This window comes from Sturnira hondurensis, unplaced genomic scaffold (assembly GCF_014824575.4).
Source record: "Sturnira hondurensis isolate 20B ecotype Veracruz unplaced genomic scaffold, ASM1482457v3 Scaffold0019996, whole genome shotgun sequence".
Classification (NCBI taxonomy): Eukaryota; Metazoa; Chordata; class Mammalia; order Chiroptera; family Phyllostomidae; genus Sturnira; species Sturnira hondurensis.
Genome location: NW_028092627.1, coordinates 268433 through 278555, shown reverse-complemented (window position 1 = coordinate 278555; position 10123 = coordinate 268433). Strand labels below are relative to the sequence as shown.

Below are 10123 nucleotides of genomic sequence, written 5' to 3'. Positions count from 1 at the left end.
TTCACAAAAAGATTGTGGTCCCGTACCCATCAGCATGGGTTTAAACTCCAAAGTCTGAAAAAAATGTGGATAAAAGTTTAGCCGCTTCAGATATTTGCAGAGGGAAATAAGAAACTATAATGTATGTGGTACTTAAGTAGTTACCATATCTAATTATGCAATTACGAAACTAGATGGATATCTAAATCAAGCCGGTAGAGGGGAAGGAAAATCCAGAACAACTTTTTGCGAACACTTGAGAAAGAACTGTACTGCTATTTACCGGATAAACATTCTTTATTTTCTACTCCCACTTATTTCCACAGCAAGCTTGCTAAGCCGCTGTGGAAAGCACCATGCTTTCTTAATTTGGCAAGTAATACATTTCCTTTTGCCAAAGCAATATTTTTTACCAAGAAATCCTGGCTCCAATTCCCAACTTTCTTTCTCCCCACCCTACGCACCACCGCCCTTCAACCCTCACCCGCAGCCAGGACTTGGGCACAGAGGCCTCTGTCAGAGGACGTGACAAGCAGATGCCCCAAGTGAGTCGCCAAGACCAAAGCTTCTCTTTGCTGGGGTTTGCTTCAGAGTAAAGGACGGTGTCCAGGCACCTGGACTTGAGGTGGTTTCCACTGGTCTAAGAGCAGTCTGTAAGTATTATCAGAGTAAGGAGAACAATTACATTCCACTAATAAAAACACAAGTTTCTAGGACTACAGCCGCTCATCCTGAATTCCTCGGTATAGAAGGAGTGCCTTTTGGCAGTCTCTGGTTAAAGCTAAGCTCAAAAGTACAGGTCCCCGACACCCCCAGGGCCTTCTGGGCGACGGTGGGTCGATGGGTGGGGCTCCCACTTGGGACAATTCCCACCACCCTCTGCCCACAAACAAGATCCCGGGGAACGGGTCCACATTGAGAAAAAGCAGAACAACAGTTCGTGCCGGATCGGTGGCCTCACCGGGACAGCCAGCGACCCCCCCCTGACGGAGGGATCCCGGGTGAGGGGTCTTCCCGAGGTCTGAGGGAAAGAGTCCAAAAAGCCGGCGGGGGAGGGGACGAACAAAGGCTACGACGGAACCGGAACCTGTCAGCGCGCCGGCGATTGTCGCCCCTCACCCACTCTGTCCTAAGATCCACACTACTGCAGGCGGCTCCTTCGGCCTCCTTCACGGCCACTCGAGCTCCCTCGAGGGCCTGGTAAGCCTGCCCTTCGAACACAGTTACCGGTACTGCAGATACCACGAACGCCCCAGCCACCGCAGTCGGCCAGCGTTTCCAGGCGAGGCCTGATGGGAACCTCCCGCATCTCGCGAGAATAGCCGCCTACCGGCTTGACTGGGAGGAGCCGTAGCCACTACTGTAGACTGCGGAAGCACCCACCCGAGTTGCCCAACGGTGTTTAGTAGACTGCAGTACTGACAGGCCAGGTTCTTGTCACTACTCCGTGCAAGGCTCCCTATTCCCAGTCCCTGCTTGTCCCAGAGTACGAAGCCTGGTGGGGGTGACGAGGAAGACGACAGGAATCTCCTGGCTTGCGGGCATGGAGCCGTGCGAGCCTGGCGCAGTACGACCTGAGACGCAGCGGAGGCTACGGCCACCCGCCAGCCCCAGATAGAAAGAGGAGGCCAGAGGGCCCGGTTCTGCGGCAGCGGGAACTTGCAGGCGCTCAAGACCTCAGAGGAGGAGTGGACGCCAAACCCTGAGCTGATCCTGTTCTAGCTCCACAGGGATTCCTGGGCCCAGTTCCCTGCCGCTGTCCCACTGCCTCCGTGAGGAAGTTTTCTCCTGGAGCTTTCTGGAGGATTTATCTCTATCTGTAGAACTTGCTTTCTGGCAGGCCTCCTCGGTTTGTTTTCGGAGATAACTTGTTTTGCTTCAACCCGCATCCCCTTTCCCGGACCCCTTCAACCGGATGTTCTAGATGACTGAATGGAGTTTTGAGTTGGACTTTTTTGCCCCTTCCGGAGTCGGGCCTGGTCCCAGAGCTTTGTGGGTAGGGTGGAGGTGTTACTGTAAAATGCAAGTTGGATGAAAGGAGGACCTTTTGCCAGGGGCCCCGATGAGTGGCACGCAGTCTACTATCACCGACAGGTTTGTACGAACCTACGCTTATTCTCCCTGGATTTGTCCCAACCCAGCAGAAAACTCTGTGATTGCTTTTGACTAGTGAAGTTGACAGGCAAAGGAGAAAGGGTTGTTTAGGAGCTCAGCAATTAAGTCTAGGGTTGCTTCCAAGTTACTTGGTTGATTGAATTTGGAAATGTAGTTTTTTTTTTCTGGAGAGAAACTTAATCGCAAGATTCTCAGAGAAGGGATGTGTCTGGAGCGTGCTGGGATTCGGTACTTGTCCAGGAACTAGAGGAAGGTAATTTTGAGTGAAGGTCGGTGCCCGAAATTAGCTGGGTATTTGTACATTATCAGTTTTACTCCTGTCTTGTAGTTCTGTAGACACTCCAGAAGTTTCTATTTGTGAACTTCATTCTAATACTGCTGCATAATGATTTATGAATTTGATCTCTTTTAAGTATTGTCCTGCACAGTGTTTACCTAATAATTTTCCAGAATGTTGAAGTTACTAGTAAATCACAGACTTTTGCTGGGAGCAGTATCAAGGGGCTTGAATAAAGGTGAGGGAAAATTATAGGTCTTGTTTTTAATTAATGCATTTTAAGTATTTCATCTTCCAGAAACATTAGAGTTTAAGGGATACAAATACCAAGGGAATTTGGTAGTACAAGCATGGCAAGTGGATTTGTTCTGTGAGACTTTTATAGTACTTACCTACATTGCCAGGTGGTGTTCGGTGAATTGAGCTAGATCATTTGTGATTCAATTGGAGTTCCCTTACTCTTAATAGTTATTCTTTTGAATATTAGTTTAAGTGATAAAAGCAGATTATTTTTTACTACAGTTTATTTCTCAATTTAATTATGACATTGTTTCATTGTACCAGATTTCAGCTTGTTTTTTTTCAGTCATCCTTCAAGCTATTACATCATTTGAAAAAAAGAACGAAAAACTCAATTAGGCGCCCAAAGAGAGAGGGCTCTTTGATGAAAAGTGGAACAATAGTTAGTGCTCCTGCAGAAAATAGTTGAATTTCCTAATAGTAATTTCACCTAAATTGTAAGACTCATTTGTTGATTTTAAAAGGATCAAATTCTGTTATCATGGCATAACAGCCACTCCAAAACCAGAACTTCCTCTTCCTGTTTATGCTTTCCAGTGTCAAGTGACTGTTTATCTGAAAAGATGCCATTAAATATTTAAACTGTATTAATTTTCTGTTTGTGTATTTAAAAAATACATTTTAGTTTTCAATGAAATGAAATAATTTTCAAAGTTTTGGGGATTACACTTAACATGAGTAGGAGCAATGCTTATCTTGATTTCTAGTTATCCTCATTCCTTTTCTTTTCAAGGTGTTTTGCTTTTGAGAAATAACTTTCATGGGTGTGTGGGTAATTATTACACTGGCTTTTTCAGTTCTTTCCCACTCTTGAACCTGTAGACAAGAAGTCTTAAAAGAAGGTAGTGTAATGTTGCTAGTTTTTATTGTGATAATAGGGGTGTTTAATTTTATAGAAACAATTTAGAGTCATCAACTCATTCCACTCACACCTACAAGCCCACAAGTAATGCCCTTTCTTCCTTTTTGCTTTTCAGAGATTTCCTTACTCTTTTCATTATCTTGGAAGTAAAATCTTGGGATTTGTGTTCTTTTTATAAGAGAGGAAATATAAATATACAATAAGCATAGAGTGAACAAATGCCTGTTCTTTGCCAGACACTGTGCTAGGCCCAAAGGATTAAATGATAAGGATTAAGTATAAGATGAATATGCAGATTGTTTTGGGTATTAATATCCTTGAATTGGTTCAAGTGCTGCCTGATTTTACATATTTTTTAACATAAAAAACTTAAAAGTCACTTAATTGAATAAGCACTGTGTAGACAGTATGGGTATCTGTTTCTTATAAATTTACTAGTAGTTTTTTAAATAAGAATTACTCATACATGACCATACTTTTTCTTTAAACATATTCTATAAATATCAAGTGTCCATTTGCCCTTTAGAAAAGTAATTGTTTCTGATTTGAATATATGTTAGGGAAAAATACTGGTTTATTATGATTTCTGTGCCAGGATGCCTTAACTTCCTAGCCCTGTCTCCTTTATCCTTATTTCTCACTAACTGCAGTTTCTGATTTGAATATATGTTAGGGAAAAATACTGGTTTATTAAGATTTCTGTGCCAGGATGCCTTAACTTCCTAGCCCTGTCTCCTTGATCCTTATTTCTCACTAACTGCAGTGTACTTGAGATATATTTTGCTGATTCTAGAATTGCTGGCAAATTAACAGTGCCAATGTAGCATTTTAAAGATACTTGGAAGTTTAAAGTACTGTTATGTGATCTGTCTTTGTTTTGTAGAGTGTGCAGACCCACTAGACCAGCTGTCTGAATTAGAGTTCGTTCTTTGTGGTGCTTCTGACTACAGGGTCTCTCTGTCCTTAGTTGAAATCACACTAGATGGTTTTGGATGTTGTTCTGTTCTGCAGTTTGTGGCAGGGGACACATGGCTGAACAAGATAAGGTTTTATTCTTGTGTTAGGGACAAGCTGGGGCTGGGATGAAATTCAGCTATGTTTAGGCTCTGATTAGTCACTTGGGATACTCAGAACTAATGTCCTGTCATTTTGCAGTAAAATTAGCACATTCATTTATTCTCTTTCCTTCTTTTTATCTACTCTCCAAACCTCCCACTCCCTTTTTAAAAGGCATAGTCATCAATTAAAAAGCCAAGTATGTTTTTGGTAGCTACTTTTTTTTATGTAGTATATCTGAACAGCTTAAAAAAGCAGCTTACCTTCCACTCTCCTGCTTTGTAGTACCTGTGAGACCTGTGGACTATAGTTTTCAATTTTTAGAATCATCACTCAAAAAGTGGTAGAGATAGCTGATTGCTACTTTTCAGTTTGCATTGATTCTGCATACAGTCCTAAAATATTTGTTTCCAGTTCCTCTAGATTTCTGTCTTCTGTCTCTGAGAGTTTAGGGGTCCTCTGGCAATTGGAATTTCTTCTGAGAAATAGAAAAGAATGATTTTTCATTGGATTCAGTAAATGATTTCAGGCTATATTGTAGAACACTGATTTTTTTAGGGACAGTACAGGAGGGATTTTGTTATAAGGGTCTTCCTCGAAATAAATGGACCTTTGTCTTGTCTTGAACTTGGATTTTTATTTATTTATGAGTAAACAGAGGTTTTTAATGCATTGGCATTTTCTTAACACTGAGTTCAACTTTAAACTTGTTTAACTTAAGTAAACTTTAAAAGTGAATAGAGGAACCTGTGACTTTATATGCATATACTTATTAATTAGCATTTTAGTTCATCATACTTTTTAAAAAAGATTTTATTTATTTATTTTCAGAGATAGGGGAAGGGAGGAAGAGAGAAACAGATTTGTTGCATGTCCCAGACCCACAACTGGAGACCTGGCCCCCAACCCAGGCATTGAAGGTCTGACCAGGAATTGAACTGGTGACCTTTTTGGTTCCCAGGCTGGCACTCAATCCACTGAGTCAGACCAGCCAGGGCTTGTTACACTTTTTCTGCCAGCATTGCCATATAATGCTTTTGATTAAAGAAAATACAGAAAACTAGTGTAACTGTGCTATTTTGAAGGTTGCTTGAGTCATGTGCAAGGTGAAATTGTTTGTGGTATTTACTTATGAAATCAGTCATTTGATATATACAAAGTTGAAATTGGGTATCAGGATCCCAGTGATGTCTTCTAAGAAGTCAGTATAAAACCCCAATTCATATAGGTATGCAATAGTACTTTTATTTGTTTAGTTTTAAGTGAGAAGTGTGTACAGTCCAAAGTAAATCTTAAAAAAATACAAAGCTGATAAATGGCACATTTATTAGATGCTCTTATTAATTCAGTGAGATGGCAAGAGAAGCTTTATTTGAATCAATATAAAGGTATTTGAACTTGGAAATACCACTTCACACACTCATGGTTTCCAGTTATTTAAATGTAGTATATAATATTGAGTTAACATGTAGGACTTTTTAAAAACTAAGTTTGAATTTTTAGGTGAAAGAATGAATTTTGAGGCATACATCACTGGAACTCATAAATGGTGTGTTTATTTTGGGGGGGCTCCATATTTTTCTGTGGAGCATTGTGGTTCCAGGGAAAACAGTTGGAAAATCTTTATGTAAACATATATGGTTGCTTCTTATAAAAGCCATCTAGAAATAGATATGAATTGCCTACCACATATATGGGTCACAGAAACAGCAGGATATTTTAATAGTTTTTTTCAGAGGTAATTGGAGAAACTCTTTTATGTCATGGTTGTCTGACATAGTTACTAGAGATAGTTCTTACTATATGATTTCTTATCTGCTAGAAACTGACCCAGGCCATATTTTCAGGAATAGGGAGTTTAACTTCATTTGGTCTCATTCTTTAAAACTTGTCTTTGATAGTTTTCAAATTTTATATCAAGTCATGCTCCTTTCCCCTTTAATAATTGAGAGTCTTCAAAATAGTGGCATTTCAACAAATTATAAAATCAGCCAAATTATAAATATTTTGTTCCCTTTCGAGTAAAATACCCTCATGTATGAACTGATATCCTGTAATTCTATAGCATTTACAATGTTTTCAACTCAGCATAGGGCAGATCACCTTTTGTACTTCCGGCAACTCAAAGTTTAAGTCAAGATTATAAAACTGAAAAAGACAGACCCAAGATTTTAATCTACCTCTTTTTGGCTCTCAAGTCTCCCACTTTTTCACTTTAGATTATTGTCTTACTATATACTTAATTTTTTCTTTCCTACTTTCCTTCAATAACTTTCCAAGCTGACCATGTCCAAGTGGGAATTTGTCTCCTAGAGGATATTTTTAGTATCTTATCCATTCTAATTTTAAGTATCTCTAGAGCAGCTACTTATCACTTCCTCAGGAGACTGTACAGCAGTCTGATAGATCTTGTAATCAGGTAGCTTTTCTGGATTTTAAGCTCAAAGTTTTGTTTTGTTTTTTTAAGTTTTCTGGTTGCTTGTATAAACTTGCTATACCAGGCTAAATAATGTTCTCCCCCCGTTTCTGTTTATAGGACTCTAAATGGGTCCGACAGTGATCCACCACTCCACCTTAATCTGTGCTTAAACAAGTTGTGTATTTTCTCGATTCATTGTCTAAAAATCAACCTGTTCCTCTTAATATTTTATTAGCTATTTCCCAATTGCTTTTCTAATGCAAAATGATTTTTCTCTTAGATGTTCTCCTTGTACAAATCAATGTGATATTCTGTATGTTTTTACTCTATTAAGTTCCCTTTTAGAGCAGCACATTTCAAGGGTATTTTAGAGTAGCAAGTTTCAAGTTTAGTTTTACTGTAATTCAGGTTGTTCTCAGTTTTCTTCAAGCATAGCCCAAAATTAGAGGTGAAGAGATTCTGAAGCTCATTTTAATTCCCTTTTATTTTAGATAGTTTTTAGAGTGGATGTGAGATATGTCACAAATAAGATAGTAAACATTTATATAAACAGCATAATTATCAAATTGACTGATTAAGCAATTACTCCTCATGTTACAAAAGGAGTTTTTTAAAAAATATAAGTACCCACAGGGTTGGGATTATAAGACAGAAACCTGTACTTGAACAAGAATTAAATAAAAATTATATTTAAAAAAATATATATATAAGTACCCTAAGGAAAAAAGTATTACATTTACATGACAAAAGGGTAGCAACAAACAAATAATAAGTGTTAGAGGCTGTCTTTGGTTGAAAATCAATCAGAACTGAAGATAAAACATCTCTGAATTTAAAAGTAAATAAAGGGATGTAATTGCAGCTTTCTAAAAAATTTATTTAATTACTTATTTTTAGAGAGATGGGAAGGAAGGGAGAAAGGGAGAGGGAGAAACATCAGTGTGTGGTTGCCTCTGGAGCACCTCCTACTGGGGACCTGGCCTGCAACCCAGTCACATGCCCTACACTAGGAATTGAACCTTTTGACCCTTTGGTTCATAAGGGGTACTCAAGCCTCTGAGCCACACCAGGGCATAATTGTAGCTTTAAAGTAAAAAATCTGTTGCAGTGTGTTGAAATATATCTGGAAGTTGTCTCCTAGAGGATATTTTTTCTTTTTGTAGTGCTTTTTCAGTCTTACCTCAAGTTGCATGTCATTTTTCCCCATTTTTTGTTGTTTTACTTTTTTTTATTCCCACATATTAAGAAATAGGCTACTTAACAGTACATTTCCAGTAAAACATAATGCTTAACAGTACATTTCCAGTAAAAAGCACTATTGTTAAAACAGATAACATTTTACTTTCTTGCCACTGAATTTATAAGAATTGTTACTGATAGTGAAAGAAAATAACAGAAGGAAAAAGTGCATATTTAAGTTATAAAATATATATTATAGAAATTGAATATTAGTAGACCTTTCTCAATGATAACCTAGTTTAAAATTACTTAATTAGATGTTTTTGTACTTTTTAATGTCTTTTTTAAGTGTTCTATTGGTTATACTATTACAGTTTTCCCTCTTTATCCCCCTTCTGCTCTGCATCCCCAAGTCTCCTGCATGCCCCACCCTCCTTGTTCCATGTCCATGGGTTGTACATACAAGCTCTTTGAATTCTCTGTTTCCTATACCATTCTTTTTATAAATTTATTTATTTTTTATTTATTTATCTTAGAGGGGAAGGGAGGAGAGAGAGAGAGAAATATCAATGTATGGTTGCCTCTCGGGTGTCCCCTGCTGGGAACCGGGAACTGGCCTGCAACCCAGGCATGTGCCCTGACTGGGAATCGAACCGCGATTGTTTGGTTCGCAGGCCCGCACTCAAGCCACTGATCTACACCAGCCAGGGCTCCTATACCATTCTTAATCTCTTCCCATTTATTCTATGCCTACCAATTACGCTTCTTATTCCCTGTACCTTTCCCTCCCTACTGAAAACCCTCCAGGTGATGTCTATTTCTCTGATTTTGTTTCTATTCTAGTTGTGTTCTGTGAGCATCTTGATTACCAGGGTTTTGAACTATCCATCAGATAGGTTGGCTATCTCCTCATTGCTTAGCTTTTCTTTAGAACTTTGATTTGTTTTTTCATTTGGGCCATATTTCTCTGTCTCAGCATACCAGTCTGATTGAATGCTTCCTTGATTCCTTTGTTCTCAGAGCTCTGTGCAGTTTGATTTTCTGGCACTTCTGGTTGTTTAGTATTTTTAGATTGGTTGTTATCCTCCTTTTGGTTGTGTGAGGAAGTAAAGGGCTTCTACCTATGCCTCCATCTTAGCTGGAACTCTTTACTTTTGTATTTTGTTAGTGATTGTTTTATCAAAGTTTAGAATTTTGGAAACATGCCAAATTTAGGGCATTTGACTTTTTCAACTTAGAATTTGTAGAGTACCAAAATAGCTTTATGTGAAAGAAGTTTGTAAGACAGCTTCCAACTTACGTTAGCTTCTGATATAGCTTCTTAAGCCCATGAAGCTGTTGGGCTTAAGTTTTTGCTTCTGCAGAGGTACTTACATGATGCTGCTGAAGGTCAGAGGTTTTGCTGAAATTTGATAAGCATGCATTATTGACTTTAATAAAAGGAGAGACACACTAAATTTACTTTGTTGAATTAGCATGCCCCAGTGCAGCTGACAGTTTAGATTTTTACTGGCTTCCTAGTGTTGAGAAACATGCAAATCCAGTGGCCAATGAAAAATTACATTTCCTGTCTTGGAACTATGAGTAATAATTCATGAAGAAATTGGAAATATATAAGAAAATCGGGTCTAGTTGCTGCTTACAGTTAGTCACTTGTCACACTGCTTTTTCTTTTGTTGTTGTAAAGCCTACTGTCATTTAAAGAAACTACTTTGGGACTACAGTTTTGGTCAAATATTATATTGAAATGCTGATTTTTAGATTCACATACAAGACATTAAAGAGGATTTTGTAGTTCTTCTGTGGACTAAGAAAAATGTAGGTAGCTATATCTTGTCCAGAAGAGTAATGTATTCTCAAAATGCAATTAAAAGCATATAGGAAATCTTGTGGAGGTGCTTAGACATATTCTTTTATAAATTTTGGATGAGTTGTC

General features: G+C 38.5%; 1 protein-coding gene across 5 annotated transcripts in view; it reads left to right on the top strand.

Annotated features, from left to right (window-relative positions):
- The first annotated feature begins 1353 nt into the window (after positions 1–1353).
- Positions 1354–10123, top strand: part of ARHGEF12 (Rho guanine nucleotide exchange factor 12) — a 212784-nt gene continuing 204014 nt past the window's right edge. For all 5 annotated transcript variants that reach the window (XM_037028530.1, XM_037028529.1, XM_037028532.1 and 2 more), the window contains exon 1: positions 1354–2073. In XM_037028530.1, the coding sequence (XP_036884425.1) occupies positions 2042–2073 (32 nt within the window). In that variant the 5' untranslated portion in view covers positions 1354–2041. The remainder of the gene's footprint in view (positions 2074–10123) is intronic.